Source organism: Seriola aureovittata, chromosome 9, assembly GCF_021018895.1.
Source record: "Seriola aureovittata isolate HTS-2021-v1 ecotype China chromosome 9, ASM2101889v1, whole genome shotgun sequence".
Taxonomy (NCBI): domain Eukaryota; kingdom Metazoa; phylum Chordata; class Actinopteri; order Carangiformes; family Carangidae; genus Seriola; species Seriola aureovittata.
This window is the reverse complement of record NC_079372.1, coordinates 14,181,654-14,198,353: the sequence shown is the minus strand read 5'-3', so window position 1 is coordinate 14,198,353 and position 16,700 is coordinate 14,181,654. Positions and strand designations below refer to the sequence as shown.

At 38.9% G+C, this 16,700-nt stretch overlaps 2 protein-coding genes across 2 annotated transcripts; both read right to left on the bottom strand.

The window, feature by feature from the left end:
* Positions 1–609: 609 nt before the first annotated feature.
* ythdf1 (YTH N6-methyladenosine RNA binding protein F1) lies at positions 610–7,173 on the bottom strand. Its single transcript, XM_056385432.1, has 6 exons — positions 6,839–7,173; positions 6,416–6,443; positions 5,193–5,287; positions 3,450–5,099; positions 2,639–2,683; positions 610–2,200 (listed from the first exon to the last, which is right to left on the bottom strand). Exons 1-6 carry the CDS (start codon positions 6,866–6,868, stop codon positions 2,186–2,188), a joined length of 1,863 nt encoding a protein of 620 aa, XP_056241407.1. The 5' UTR covers positions 6,869–7,173; the 3' UTR covers positions 610–2,185.
* A 1,314-nt stretch (positions 7,174–8,487) lies between these two features.
* nkain5 (sodium/potassium transporting ATPase interacting 5) lies at positions 8,488–15,402 on the bottom strand. Its single transcript, XM_056385261.1, has 7 exons — positions 15,122–15,402; positions 13,938–14,075; positions 12,621–12,701; positions 11,609–11,806; positions 9,545–9,605; positions 9,242–9,310; positions 8,488–9,141 (listed from the first exon to the last, which is right to left on the bottom strand). The coding sequence occupies exons 1-6, from the start codon at positions 15,173–15,175 to the stop codon at positions 9,258–9,260; spliced, it is 585 nt and encodes a 194-aa protein (XP_056241236.1). The 5' UTR covers positions 15,176–15,402; the 3' UTR covers positions 8,488–9,141; positions 9,242–9,257.
* Between the last annotated feature and the right edge of the window lie 1,298 nt (positions 15,403–16,700).

Genomic DNA, 16,700 nt, shown 5'->3' with positions numbered 1-16,700 from the left:
TTGCATACCTGAGGGGTAAAACAACAATACACACAAGAGCATCAAAAGTGTTATTCTGCCACTGAGAATAGTCCTGCACAAATGCATTATTACAGTTGTCTGAGTAATGTTTGTTTAGAATGTCTTTAAACTACTGTTAAAGAAAATTAAACTATATACGTATGACTGGGTAGGGAGACTCTAAGAGATTGAGTAGCACATTGTTGGTTTTGGAGTCTTCAAGGGGTTTGACAATGGTAAGAAGAACTATAGATCAACACCAGACTTATTCTTTACCTCTAAATATGATTATTTTATAATTAATGTTCTAAATGACTATTTAATTGAGCAAACTGGGAACCATAATTTAGACCTTTCAAGAAAATGCTATTTTAAGTGTTACACTGGGACCAAAACATCCTCATTGACCCTTTTTCACAAAAAAATCTGAGTTTCTGTGTAAGAGGTGCCATGAAATTTTGAAAAATGCAAGCCACAGGTTATTTTCTTTTCCAGAATTAAAGTTCTAAGGTACAGGATATCAAGGCCTTTGTGGCAAATTTACAATTTTGACTTGATCGTGAACAAAAAATCCTACTAATAATAACAACAATAATTATGAACACAAACAACAGATAAGTATATCTTTAATAATGAACATGAGCAAATCTAAGAATGTGATAGTGACCTCCGATACAATGGATATTTAATTCAGGGGTGACTTAAAAGTTTTTTTTTTCTTTTTTTTTTTGCATAAACTTTCTATATTCCAATACCGTTATATAACTCTGATTGCTCCACAGTCATACTCCCTCTCTTTTCTTTCACTCCAGCATACACACACATACACACAATACAGCAAGCAATTTAAAAAAAGTCACAAACATATACCATATAGGCTAGTCTCTGGGTGTTCATACACTTGACAATAAATCAGTTAAGTATAATGCTACAGTTAAACATTTTGAGGCGATCTCAGTTAGAAATGCCGATACATTAAAGCTTACATTTTCTGAGGATGATGTGAATAGGTTATAGCAATGAAAATGATGAAAATGCCAAGATTATAATGATGTTAGGAAAGAACAAGAAACAAAAAAAATCAAAGTGACAGGCCTGGCTTTGAGTTTTAAAAGCAGTACATGCTACATTTCCTTCAGAATTTCATAAACAGATACTGCTGTTGGAACAGCAGGGAACAGAGGGAAATAAAAGTCACTGTAACAGGGAATAGACAGAAAGCAACAATTTTGTGTTGATAAAAACCTGAACTCATACAGTATATTTATATTTCCATCCTTTAAATAAGAAAGAGAGGGACCACCTTTAAGAGCGTTTGTTCTCTCGACATCTTTTCCCTGAATCTCTGGCTAAAAATTTTGAGGTACATTACTGGGAAAAAATAAAAATAAAAAAAATAAAAACAATTGTCATACATTACACTACTGCTGAAAATAAATGTTAAGGCTCCACTCTGGAGAGAAAGAAAATTCCAAATTTTCTCCATCTTAATGTTCAATTTAAATCAGTTTTAAGCCAGGTGATACATTATTCAAAATATTTTTCTAACATTTATGCTTTCTAATGTCACAACCTTGCACGATTATGTCTATGCATACAGAAACTTTCAGTGTACACATTCCTCCACCAAAGTAATACACCCCTCACATGAAAAAAGGGGGAATCATAGAAGTTCTTTTTTTTCTTCTGATAATATAAAATACAACTGGCCACACACAGATAGCAGACATTTGTCAATAAAGTGTTGTTCACTCGTTAAGATTAACCAATACAAGCACTTAACATTTCTCCAACACACAAACCACAAAGTGAACAGTCACTGAATATCAGCAGCATGTTGTCAAGAGATTTTCAAAACAGACGTGCAGATATTTATATTTAGTTAAGAATGCAAGTTCTGGGGTAGCGATAGAGATTTATAAGGCTAAAAAATACAGAAAAAACAAGAAAAATATATATTATTGAAGCGATTCAACTGATGGAACTAGCTTCATCCCTGCACTCATCTTAAAGACTGGGAACCAGGAGCGATGTGGCTCAAAAGTTTGAAATGGGCCAAAGTCAACAAAATTAAATAGAAAAAAATATTAGTTTTCAATTTCTTTATGTCCGTGTTTTCCTTTTAAATCTAAATTTCAGTATGTCCATCCGAGCACAACCGCTTTCAGAAGCCGTCTTCTTCTGTTTATTTCTGACGATCCTATATGGAGAGGAAAGAAAAAACAAGAAATTATCAGATAAAATCAATCAATATCACATGAGACACCTGTAATATTACTGGGCAACGCTGTGATCATATGAGTCAATTACAAGAGTCACATTTTCTAACACCTTAAGTAGTGATGGATGATTCAATGTTATCATTGACTTTCATTTGAATATATTTTGACATTGTTTTACAAAACCACTGTGGACTAAATGAGATTCTAAAGTTCTTTGACACACATTAAATATTTTGTCTGGTGTAATGCAAAACAGTTAATTGCATTAAACATCAATTTCATGATTTTAGGTGTGGGTTTGTTCACATTTGTCAAACCGTGCCAAACTTCATACCTTGATGTCACTATCATTAAATATTCATATTAATAATTTCAATTCAGCTGTCACAACCAGCCCTACCCTACAGAGTCATTACCTGATCAATCCGGGATCGGCTCTGTATTGAGGCGGGCTCATAGCCCTGTTAAAAGAAAATATGAAAAGCCTTATTCAAAAGTCACATTAAGAACACAAATCTCATCACTTTAAATTTAAATATTTCATCAGCAAATTCCCCACTCATTTCAAATAATTTCAAATGACCAACACATACAAAAATTTGAATTAGAATGAAAACCAGCTTATATATAAGGGACTGTATGAATATTATCATTAGGTGGGTGGGGGGCTGTTTTTGTTGATGGGAGAGTAGAATGTTTCATTCCACTTCCTTTTCTGAGATTACATAAAAAAGATCAAATGGCTTTCATGTGTGCTCACAATCAAACAAGCAGGTAGAACAACTCGAACCACACCATGTTAGGTGGTTCAGAATTATGTTATTATGTGGTTTAATTATGACAGTTCAATTTTAATGTAATTCAGATTCATCTTTTTCATTTGAAATCTGGGGTCATGTGAAAACATTATATTTCTCAATTGACCATCAGCAGTCTCATTTATCATAAATGTTTGTCATAAATTTGGAAATTGCTCGTTTTATTTCTAATGAGCAAATTGGTGGGGCATAGTGTGAAAAGTAATACTCTATTAAGATATCACGTTTAAATTGAGCTATGTAATATTAAATTATAAAAGGAATTCACTACCGGTTCATTTTAAAATGAGGGAGGGCATTGCATTTTTTAAACAGGTGAGACACCCTAATAATTTTCCTACAGTCCCTAAATAACTTATTTTTTTGTAACTCAAAAGTGACATGTGTTAAGTCTCAAAGAAATGACTACCTTTTTCACCACCTCCTCTTCCTCCTGCTTCTTCTCATAGTGGGAAAAGTCATCAAAGATAGAGGTGGTGTGTTTATACTGGGCAATGATCTTAAGCACCTGCTTCGCCTTCTCTAGAGGAACCTCTTGAGTGTCACGTGAGTTGGTGACTGGCTTGTTGTCATTGTTTTCCAGGCGAATATGGCGCAGCTGGCTATTAGGCACGTCCTTAACAAACAACCAGTTCACATCAAATTTGCCCTTCCACTTGTCCTGTGCCCAAACACCAGCACTGGTGCCATAGTCCACAGGTGAGCGCATCTCCGCCACACCGCAGAAATGGCCGCTGCCGTTGACACTGAACAACAAGTAGACGGGACCTTTAGAGTTCATAGCTCTGTAGGCTGAGTCCAAGCGTTTGTTGCCATGCTCCGTGCTGCACCAGATGGAGTACTTGATGGAGCGGTGGATGTCATCCTCAGAGTAGCTCTTGATGATGAACACGCGGCCGTTCTTCAGGTTCCAGTCAAACTCCTTGGGGTTGTAGCTATGGGCTGCTCGCAGCTTCTCCAGCACAGGGTGGGACTCTGATCCTGGCTCTGGAGCCAAACCCCCACCCCCTCCACCACCGTTACCAACACAACCACCATTAGAAGAACCACTGCTGTCCAAGCTTCCACCACCGTAGCACAAGTTGCGGCTGCGTGGGGCTACCCAGCGGGTCTGAGGTGTTGGAGCGGAGTTGTGGTTCTGGTAAGACTGCGGGGGAGGTGGAGGACCCTGCATGGTCATCTGCTGCACAAGGGACTGGGCAGACTGTAGGGACTGTTGAAGGGGAGGTAAGAGACTGGGAGCATGGGAGTGAAGCTGTGGCTGGTGTTGTTGGTGGTGGTGGTGGTGGTGGTGATGGTGGGGGGGCAAAGGAGGGGCCATTTTGGTAGCAGTTCCTTTATTATCCCATGTATCAATGTCCATGTTGTGTTTAATGGGGGGTGGAGGTAAGGCTCCTCCAGCTATGGGTGTACCAGGCTTATTCTTGGTCTTTTGTTGCTGCAGCTTGGCAGGTTTACTTGCAATAGCAGCCCACGATGTAGGTTTTGGAGGTGGCATTCCAATTGGTGTGCCGCCGTTGCCCGTGGCAACTGCTGCAGCTACGCTGCCACCTCCACCGATCACAGAGCCTGCACTCTTCACACCCGAGCCACTTCCTGTCACATCCCCACCTATTTTTAAGCCCAGCATACCCTGCTCTAGGCTGTTGATACCTGGAGCCTTGCTCAGGGTGTCACTATGGAACCCCGTCTGGCCATCTGGGACTAAGGTGCCTCCTAGAGAGCTGGGTGGGTAGCTGTAACTCCCCCCATAGGCTGAACTCTGAGTCTGCTGGCCCTGAGAACCACTGGTGCCCCAAGCAGAGAAGGCTGGGTTCTCTGGGAAAAAGTTAAACCTGTGAGGATAGATGCTGCTGCTGAGCCCACCTGGCTGCCCAAACACTGTGTCGTGCATGAAGTGATGGTCTCCATTGCTGAGGGGGGCATAGGGTGTCAGGTAGGGAATTGGTGGGTCACCTCCTGTAGACCAAGGAGCCTCACTGAGAGGGTAAGGAAATCCTATGGAGGGGGCATAGTAGCTGGACAAGTAAGGATCTGTCATGGACTGATAGCTGTTATTCTACAAGAAGAAATAGGATAGAGATTATTTGTTAGGGCAGGAGAATGCAGTAAAATAGATATTAAATTATTCAAATTCAGGGGTGTTTCCCACCTGATTGGACTGGCCGGTGAGATAGGGCTCAAAGTCATTGTCATGGACTGTATCCTTCTGGTGGAGGGAGCCATTCTGCACTGAAACTGGAAAGGCTGCAATAAAATCAAATTCATGTCAAAGCTTTTCATCAGAATTTAAAAATAGTTTTAACAACCTAATGATGCAAAGTGTATTATGAAGGCTAGAATAACTGCAATCTACGGTGCATAATGTTAGTACAGCAGTAGAGATTTCACATGATATCACCTGATTCAGAACGCAGTTAACAGTGATGCAAACTGAACACCAGGATATGCTGCCTGGAAATATGCAAATAATAGGTCTTCTGCACCAGGATTTACAGACATTTCAACACCACCAACACTTATACAGCAGACTAAACCAAGTCAGGGAATTAAAAAACAAGAAATGTATGGGCGGTCAACATGAATGATGTACAGTGTTATGTAGAGATTTCAAATAGATTATCCTGTCCAATGCTGAGTGGTGGTCTGCTGGATTAATGTAACCTTTAGAAGGGTTGACCTTTTCAAATGTGCAAGGTGTTTTCAATTGATAAGCTGCTGTCCCTTACAATGATGTTTGTTTGGTAATTGCATACAGCTACAAAACAAACATGGATCACAATACATAATGATGCAAAAACATTGTTTAACACTTTGTAAATATTTTTGGAGTATCTCTAAATTTTGTAGATGTTTAGATTCTTTAGATTCCTATCAATCACACAATACCATCAGACAGGGAGGCTTCTGATCAGTCCCAAATTCATTCTGTAGTATGACAATGACCCCAAACATTCATATTTTCAGAGACAAGAAGGACAAGTCCTGTAGCAAGTAAACTGGCCCCCACAGAGCCCTGATCTCAACATCAGAAAGTCAGTCTGGGATTGCATGAAGAGTCAGAAGACACTGAGACTAAATCCACAGAAGAACTGTGGCAAATTGTCCAGGACGCTTGGAACAACCTACCTGTTAAATACGATGAAAAACGGTGCACAAGTGTGCAAAGGACATTTAGATTTCTTCTGCTTACTGCACCTTGCTGGCATTATTATATAAAGCATCTTCACTTTGGTGTTAGTGCCTAAAACATCTGCACAGAACTGTATGAGGTATCTGTTGACAAATATATACTATGCTACATATAAACTGGATTATGTGAAACATCTTTAGATAAACGAATATCTGGAGGTACATTGAACATGTATGTCTTACCTTTGCTTGCATCTTGTCCTTTCGATGTCTTAGTGGTCATATTGAAAGGAGGAATGCATGCGAAAGGAGGAAAAAAACAAAAAAGCCTTGCATGGGTCACGGATGTTATACAAAGCAACACACATTATCTTGAGATGCATTCAGACCATTCATCTGAAAGCCAGACTGACACAAGAAAAGCCATCAGCGTCGAGCGGTGTGCTATGTTATGGCAACGTCTGGCAGTCAGATACCTCACTGGAAGCTGTGGTCCAGGCCTTCGTTATTTACCAGTTTTCCAGCTAACCTCATCTTTCAGCTGGCTAACTAGCTGACTAGCTGGCAGTGGAGGCATCGTCCTCAGAGTGGGGTGCACACACCGCACATGTAGGCTCCCTGTGAAAAATAAAATCCTGAAGCTGAGCGTGTGCCCTCGCTGCTTACCTGAGGGTCGATACTCGCGGCAGACATCATTCATCCACCAGGTGTTGTGTTAAGCCCTGACAAGACGTTCAGTGTGTCCGCCGTGTGTAAGGCTAATAGCAGGAGAAGCTGCTCCGCGTTACTTTGCTAACAGTTAAAGACAGTTAGCAGCAGCCGTTGGCCGGTGTCTCTGCTCGGAGCGGACAGTTTGCTTGTCGTAGCCCTGCTGGCACTCCGTGCTGTCCTGTCGACATTAATCCAGCGGGGCTTCAATCCGCTCCGACCCCCCCTCACCGTTAAATTAAAATCCGACCAGCCTCGGTGGCCCTGCTCACTTGCCCCAATGGCAGCTTCATCCGGGGTCTGGGGAGCGGAAGTGACGTCAGTGACGTAAACGACGCGTCCCCCGCTACCTAGCAGCAGATCGGTGCGTTGCGTTGTGCACATGGACTGTATATAAAATACACGATACTGTATCCAGTTACTACGAAATGAATCGGCAACTACTTTGATTTATCGTGTTAGGTTGTTTTTAAAGTGAAAATGTCCAACATGCCACAGCTCCAGGTTGACATTTGTGAGGATTTGTTGCTTTTTATGTCTTGTGTGACAGTGAATTGTTTTATATTTTGGACATTTTTCATTTTATGATATTTCATCTGAAATAATTTGTTGTGCCACGCTACATTAACTTTACTATAAATACACTGTTTTCTAATTTAGCCTATTGACTTACTGAAATGTAAATTTTCAGTGCACGAATCAAAATCAAATGAAATTAAACTGGCCGACTTCAACAACTTTAAGCTCTTGTAGCTAAATTATTTGGCCTGGATCCGACCCCGAGCCATCATAAGATCTGGGCCAGATCGGCACAGCAGATCTGGGCCTGTGTCTTTTGACACAACGGGCCAATACCGGTGCAGATCCATTTTTTGAATCTGGCCCGGGCCGATTGCCAGAAACTGCTCAGTTGATTAATCATTTAAGTCATTTTTGAGAGCCCAAACACCCAGTATTGTCTGAATATCTGAATATTTTTAGGTTCTGACTGTAGGTCTAACGAAATAAGATATTTGAAACCGTTACATGGGACACTTTTCACTACTTTCTGACACATAGATGAAGCAGTTAGCTAATTGATTAATTAAGAAAAGAAAAGGCATATTAGACGAATATAACTGCTAGTTGCAAATATAAACACAATCGGACTTCAGTATATAAACACGAATTCAGTGCACACATCTGGAATAGGCCTAATAAAGATATAAAATAATCACTAGTGGTTTGAAATGAAATGAATGAAATTTTGTTGGTAGGCCAATTGTTAAACAAAAATGCTGCATAACTGTCATGTCCAGACCAAACTAATAGGCTATTATTTTTGTTCCCACTGTTTCTCTTCAATTCTGTAATCTCTTAGAGACTAACATTGTTAGTTCTATGCACATTTTTATTGGAAATATTGTTATTTGGAACAAGCACTAATAAACACATAAAAAAGGTTTTGAACTATGGTACATTTGCTGCAGCAACAATCTTTTTCTCTTCTCTTCTGGGTGATATACATTGTAAATAGGCTTGTTGCATCCAACATAAGTACTGCAGTAGAATACCACCACACTCATCCTTTAAAGATAAAAAAATGTGTGCAGCACTCCATTACCAGCTGTATTGTAGATGTGGTTTATTTCACTGAATTATATCATACACTCCAGAACTTCAGATGTTTCACTTTCTAACTGGAATGACACATATGAATAATTTATACATTTTACAAAACAGCAGAAAGAAACTTATCCTTATTTACAGAGTTCAAATCACACTTTTATATAGTGACAGATATTTGTACTTGAGTGCTTAATATCCAGTGATTTCCATCTCTCACTCACTCACTCACTCACTCACTCACTCACTCACTCACACCTCGCACAAGTGATTTCCATCTTTCACTCACTCACTCACTCACTCACTCACTCACTCACTCACTCACTCACTCACTCACTCACTCACTCACTCACACACACACACACACACACACACACACACACACACACACACACACACACACACACACACACACAGGTAGACTTTGATTTATATTTACAGCGCTTGAGGCCTGAGGAAAAATACATTATAAATACGACTACGCATTTTCTACAGTGATATACTGGTAGTTCCCTTCTTGACAGCACAGTGAGGTTCAGCATCTGGGACAGATGTTTGACAGACAACCAGGATGACAGCTTTCAGAGTTGTTCCATCTTCTGCCTGGCTCCCTCTCAGCTTTTCCCAAACACTTTCTTTCTGTGGTTATTTATAATCTGAACCAAATTATAGAAACATATAAAATGTTGGACAAAAAAGACGATGAAACAGTCATAAATAGATTGGGGGGCAAACAAGAGGGATTGGGATACCTACCCATCAAGTCTTTACACTAGAAGAGCAGAGAGGGTTTGGATGGATGATGAAATTCACCAATGAAATTAACTACAATAAATAGGAATAGAAAAACATAAATGAATGATAAACAAACACAAATCAACCCCGCAAATGTAAAGGCAACTCAAAAATGGAAAAGGCAGGAATACAATACTAATGCTTCCTCATCATGGATTATTATGAATTAAATTGTACATTGTATGTAAAAGAATATATATTTGTCAAATTAAAGATATCTGTGTGTTTGCTGTGTGTGGATGTCATTGATCAGGAGCTACTTACAGCTGTCTTCCTCATCTGAAAAAGTGCTGACGACATAGCAGGCATAGACAAATCCAAGGAGCTGTGGAAATTAATAGAAAAATGCATAAAAGTTAATTATGAGCAATGAAAAGTGTGAAGTTTTTACATTTTCTAAAAGCATGCTCTTCATTGCAAAGCATAATTTATTGAAAGATTCTCTTGATAGGCTTTATTGGCATTTTGACTCATCACACAGGAAAGGCACAGGTGTCAATAATAAGTAATTAAAGCAAAGAAAACAAATAAATCAATGATAAATAACCCGTGTTTCTCCTATGACAAGTCAAAATATCTACTGTGAAAAAGGCCAGTTGTGTCCTCAGATGTATAGAGCTCCTATATGCACTGGGAGAAATTCTCAAAAGTACATTGATTTAAAAAAAATAAAAATAAAACACTCAGTGCTTTAATTAAGCAAGTAACAGCAGAGCAAAGTCACTACATGAGGTTAGTCTCATGGGAGATTTGTGGTGAATGGCACCAAAAACTAATGTTTGTCATCTGATGAGTACTGAGTCAACAGTGTCACAACCATGAACAAACTCTTTCTCAAATGTTAACTAGAATTACTGACCCCAACCTTGAAACAAGACAGGTCAAAATGGCTGGACCAAGTATGATCAATATGCAATGTAGTTGAGAAGTGTTGTGGAACCACTGTAAACAACTGACTGTATCTTATTTGCATTCTGCCTAGTGTCAGCCAGGTTCTGCCCTTTATCTGTTTGCTTCTCTCCTACTCTCTGTGCTCACATATACAGTATTTTATTACAGCCAAATTCCCAATACAGCTGTTTACATTTACATATTTTTATGTTCCTGGTGTTAGTAAATGGAACAATATGAATTAGTGACTGAAACACAGTCCATTAAGACTACATATTAACCAGCAGTCACTTCCGTGCTGCTGCTCTGCACTGCTAAATTCCTGATTTTATAACTGTGTCGTCTGACAACTGCTGCTCAGCCTCTGTGCCGATCACTGAACAGAGTGGACGTGAGAGAGAGGGCAGTTGTGCTGACTCTCTTCAAAATAGCTGATAGATATAGATTTTCTAGTTTAGTCTCTAAATCTAGTGACAAATGCAGTAAGTTGGTAACACTGCAGGCTGTAAACGCCCCTCTGATAGAAATGTGTCAATTTATTTTGAAAGAGCAACAGCCAATGGGGAAACTCCAACTCAATCACGTGGCATTCAGCTGACCAATGGTGGAACTATGATAACTCCATCACTTACTTAGTCAGTTACGGATATTTGCAATTATAGGCCTGGCTCTGCTGTTGCAGTGCAGATCCTACAAATGTTGCAGAAACAAGGGCTGTCACCCTTTGCTGCTTTTTAAATATAAATCAACAGTTTTTCTGCTTTCATTCAATTTTCAAAAACCTTAGCTAATAGCCACACGTTTTTTTTAGATTTTAGATTTTTCAAGCAAAAAAGGAGAAAAAATATCATATTTTTGCAGATTTCAGCCTCTCAAACGAGAAGATTTGCTACTTTCCTCTGTCATATATCAGTAAAATCTGAATATTTAGGGTCCTTTGGTCAAACAAAACAAGACATATGAAGATGTCACATCAGATGTCAGCTCAGTGAAATTTTTTGACAATTTCTAGAGTAAACGATTAACTGAAGAAATAATCTGCACATTAATCATTAATGACAGTAACTGTTAGTTGCAGCCCTTATGTCAATAAATGAAATGCATCCATGATGCAGAAGCTGAAGGCGTAGCTGAGAAGCTCTGCACACTAACTAGATATCAGTCTGGTAATTTGATGCCATTCTTAAATGTTTTCGTCTGTGTTTTCCAATTTACATTTGCTGTTGCTAAGCAACAGTTTATTCCTATATGTGCAGATGCATATTTATTGATATTAAAAGACTTTTAAATGGTAAGTAAATATGCTTTTCAGATTAAGTTTTAAAAGCATCATGGAGTAATTCTGTTGAAATTTTGACTTGTTTAATGTTACCGAATGTAAACAGTGATATCACACAACACTACTGTGATGAAAGAGTCACTTAGGCAGGGACTCACTGATATGAGGAGCTGGGCGATGCAGTGCAGGACTTCTATGTACTGGTATTCCAGCCAGCAGCTCAGCACTGTAGTCAGCTCAGGGTTTTGCTGGTTGTGCCACCCGGCAGAGGGCAGACCCTCGCTCTCACACCCTGGCCCGTTGTCTTTCCACCAGGAGCGATGTGACGACACTCCAAGAGAGAGAATATCACTGTCCTGCAGTAACAAAACAGACCAAAGAGGTGTGAAGGCAACGTTTCAGCTCCCAGGTTCTTACAGATAGAGTTTCTGTTTCATTAGACTGGGTGCAGGAGAGAGTATAAGAAAGATGGGGAATGGATCGGATCAGCAAGGATCGGACTTTAAACATGATATAGTTTGATATGTGTATTTTCATTATATATTGAGCTTGCCATTGATTTGTTCATTGTTCATTTGTTCAAGTAATTTTGTGTGTAAAATGTCAACAACATTGTCACATTCACATCAGAAGTTATCAGACCCCGAAGATGTTTTAAAACTACTTCCTCAGTCCGAGCATCACTGAAAAAGAATCTTAAATTATATATATTCTATGGACTTTTGCTTCTGGCTGGTAGCACCCTCAAGGATTTTGAGAGATTGACTATAATATATAATGTGTGTCCCTTTGTTTTGATTAATTTACAGCCTCATGGTAGAAAACGTTATATTTCTGGAGCCAAATAACCAGTAAATGTTTAGTATTCTTACTTGATTAATAACTAATCTCATAACCAATGTATTATTCTAACACCTTCATTACAAACAATAAAGACCAGAAAATGACAGTTCCGTATGTTTCAGTGTAGACAGGGGACATAAACAGTTGCCACTACATGAAATAAAATATTTTTTAACTGAGAACAGAAACACACTGTACAGGCTGAGTATCATGTGTCTGTGATTGGAGGTATGGGCTTGAGACATCGAAAGAGCTGAACACAGTATTTAGGACCTGTAGCTGTGTGGGTCTCTAATTATGTGACACTTAAGTGACCATTAGACTTACCTTTGAAAGCCCCCCCAAATCCAAGTAGAGACAGCTCACAAAGACATTCCAGCCAACCCACAACAACATCCACAGCAGGTACTGAGCAAACAAAGAGACAACATGATGGTGAAAATGAATTAAACTAACAGCTCTTCAACGTTGTGTAGCATATGGATCCTCTCTTTTCTTACAAATGCCCTTCCATCTTAATTCACAGGTCCCCAAGATAAACCTGGGGTGTCACAATATGATCAAAGACAGAGAAAAAACCCCACAAATATTTCTATTACACAAATTATTTTTTTTAAAAGAAACCTTTATCTAAATGTTGCTTGTTTCCTAGGAAATACTGGATACCACCTGAGGTCTTCATAAATCCTTCCAATGAAAGAATCTGCATACTGCCACTTATATTATCATTACTATAAGGTGTTGATGTAATAATGTTTGTTATTGATATTATTGTTTTTTTTCTTTCTTTATGTAGTATAACTCAGCTCTCAAATGATCATGTCACACAAAGCCCACATACACATCAAAACACACCTTAATGCAAGCAGACATATACAAACACATCTCAAATACTTGAAATGCACCACTTCACTTTCTTGCTGATAGTTAAATGAGAAGATTGATACCACTCTCACGTTTGTACCATTAAAATGTAGCTAAAGCCAGAAGCCAGTTAGCTTAGCTAAGCTCTACTACATTTATTTGCCAACTATGGTTACTGGTTTATTTTTTACCTCCGCCAAGGATGTTATGTTTACATCCATGTCTGTTGGTTTATTTGTTTGTTTGTCAGCACGATTATGCAAAAAGTATTGAACAGATTTGCAACACACTCGGTGGAGGGATGGGGTACGAGTCAGGGAAGAGCCCATTAAAATCAGTTTTCTGTGACCTCTTATGAAAAGTCATTAGCTAATTGGAGCTCCTTGTCATGTTTCAGTTGTTTATGAGTGGTTAAAGTGGCAACTTAAAGAGGTAAATTCATCCAATACTTCACAACAAAAGTAAAGATTAGATTAGTCAAAAAATTTGTGAAGCAGAACTTGTTTCTTCTTCCCTTCAGAGGAGGCCCCAACTCCTAGTTTGTGAACCACTGGACTAAACTATCAAACTGTATATAAAGTAGTTAAAAGTATCTCCATCATGAGCAGCTAGAACAGTCAAATGCTGCTTCTACACTGATGCATCAGTATTAACACTCATATATAATAATACAGCAATCACAGGGGCCATTTTACTGCAGAACAAATGCTTTTACATTTAAGATTTCTAGGACATTTTGCTGATAATACAAAAAGTCTTTAAATCAGACACTTTCCTTACCATAATGACGTAGCGTGATCTGTACTGGATGACACCAAACAGGCCCAGGATGACCATGATGGTGTGAAAGAAGTTGATCATGATGGGAGCCCACTGGTAGCCCAGGAAGTCAAACACCTGCCTCTCCAGAGCAGTTATCTGGAGGATCAAAAGAATAGCAGCAGAGTTTAAATGATGAGTTATAAATGCACCAGTCTGTGTCCTGTGCTGCTTTGGCTTGTTAGTGATCTTTTTCTTGTGCATTACCAAAAAGTTGTCAAGGCAACTGAGCCTCTGGGGAACAAAGCGTAGAGACCTGGGTTATAGTGTTATGTCCTCTGAGGTCGGGGCCCCAGTCAGTCTTGAAGGGGGGCAGGGTGGGAAACAGAGAGGAGGAGGACAAAGTGGGTGCAGCCCTTCATTGTGATGGCTGTAGTAGTAGGCGGCCACTGCATTTCATAAGCACCTCCAACTACAACAAGCTTACTTTAAACATGTTTCACAAAAAATATAATTTTGGTTCAGCTGTAACCAACAGTTATTTTTCATTATTGATTACTTTGCCAATTGTCAGAACGAAGTGGAAAATGCTCATAATTTTCCATATTTATTAGCTAGTTTTATCTGACCAAAATTCCCAAACCCACAAATATTCAATTTAATATAATAAATAACCAAGAAGACCTTGCAAAATTTGTAAAAATTTGCATTTTTTCTTAAGACTGTAATTAAACAATGATTTGATGAATATTATCAATTAATCATTTCAGTTTCATTTTCATCATAATTTCATCATTTTCAATTTTCAATTTCATTTTAAATTGCAGAGGAAATCGAATCAACAATGACAATGTGAATGGAAGGTTATTAAATGACAACAAAGAATATGTTAAAATAGTTGTTTTAAGTTTTTAGATTATTACAATATTGTACCCCTTTGTCTAAATGTAGGATTTTACACGTTAGAAAAATATAAAAGGTGAAAATGTAAAAGCAACAATAAAGGAGTTTTCTTTATATAATAAATAGCAAGTCTTTTCAGGTATTTAATTAATTAAAACTGCAGCTTTAGAATGTAATTTAAGTTATTTTCTGTAGTAAAACTTGGTGTTTAAGTAGCCTATTACAGACGGGAAAGACAGGCCTGATGTGTAAGCAGATGTGTTTATGTCGAAGCATCATGTGTGTGAAAGAAAACATCTTACCAACTGCAGACAACACAGCAGGATCAACATGCATCGTGCCGAGCAGCACCCCATCTTCTCCTCTCAGTTCCCACTGGATCTGATGATGATGATGATGATGATGATGATAATGATGATGATGATGATTATGATGGTGTGAATAACAACTGTGAAGTGAGGGGGCTTTAAAATTTCCTCAAACCCAAGGACTAAACCTGCGGAGCTTCAGATCCATTGCCAGACGTGTGAGGAAACGCACAGTGCACTTCTACCTCATGAGGGAAACACGTAGGCTGTCCCTGTGTGGAAACTACGGAGAAGGGGGAGGGTCGGCTGTATGAGGAGTGATTAGTGCCACACAGCAGATGAGGGGGAAACCCTGAAGGACAAAGTCAGCCTCAAGATGCTGTGAGGCTTTTTTAAAAATGGGCGCATCAGTGAAATTTCAGGAGCTGTTAGGACTTCAGGTCAGGTTTCCTTCCAATTCAATTTCCATTAAATTTGCAAGAGAAAATGCAAATTAATGTGCATTTCCATCCACTACTGATAAGTAAATATTAAGAGTTGATCAAGATAAACAGCTGGTGACACTAATTCTCCAGTCTGGTGTTGCAGAGGAGGAGGGAGCAATGAGATGATGCAATTAAAGGAGCACCAACCAAAACTTCAAATGGATCATTCCTGTGTTTTTGTCAGATTGTAATTATCAATCAAATAATCCTTTTATGGCAAAAATCATTTAATCTTAATTTTGTGAGTGATAAATGAATTTGACATGGGTAACAGGAATGAGAGTTGACCCATCCATCTGACCCTTGACCTCCTCATTCTGTGGAGCATCATAATTCTTCCTCTTTTGCTTATAATATGTGTCATTTTGTTCAATTACCTGAAACAACTGATGCTGTCAATCGATTATAACCTTTCAAAAGGACCAATAGGATGTCATATAAATCCTCTGTTTCTCCCTCACTGTGGCATGGATTGACCCTCATACAGCAACACCGTCGTCTGCACCCTGATAGGTGGTTGTTGTTGCACAATGCTGCAAAGACACCAGTAGGTGGTGGTAGTGGTGGAGTTACAGGCTTCAAAGGTGTGTGAGAGTGACAAGGTTAAAACAAGAAAAAGAAAAGAAAAAGACATTAGTGCTCTACTTTAGAGTAGGTTATTGATGACTGAAGATTTTTATATTGATCTTGATGTGAAGCCTGTTCATACAATGCAATTTGACTTGGAACTCACTCCTGTATTCAAATGAATGAAGGCTCATACCAACGGCTTGACCTGTTATTATGTTGTTATGTTCTGGGTCAGCGAATAGATGGTGTGACACATCAACCATGTATTTCAGAAAATCTCCCCAGGAAAGAAAGAGTTATTTAAAAAAAAAAAAACACAGTTTCTTCTTTTGCAGCACACTCCACACCCCTTGTCATTACTGAGTCTTCAAATCACAGTAAACTACAGAGTCTAAATGGCTCTTATCTGCCTCTCAAATTAACCAGAGCGCACGTGCACCTTTAGCACGGACTGAGAAATCCTCCTGAACCGGAGTCAGTCCATTCATTAGGCGGGAGAGCCGCAATACCTCGTCCTT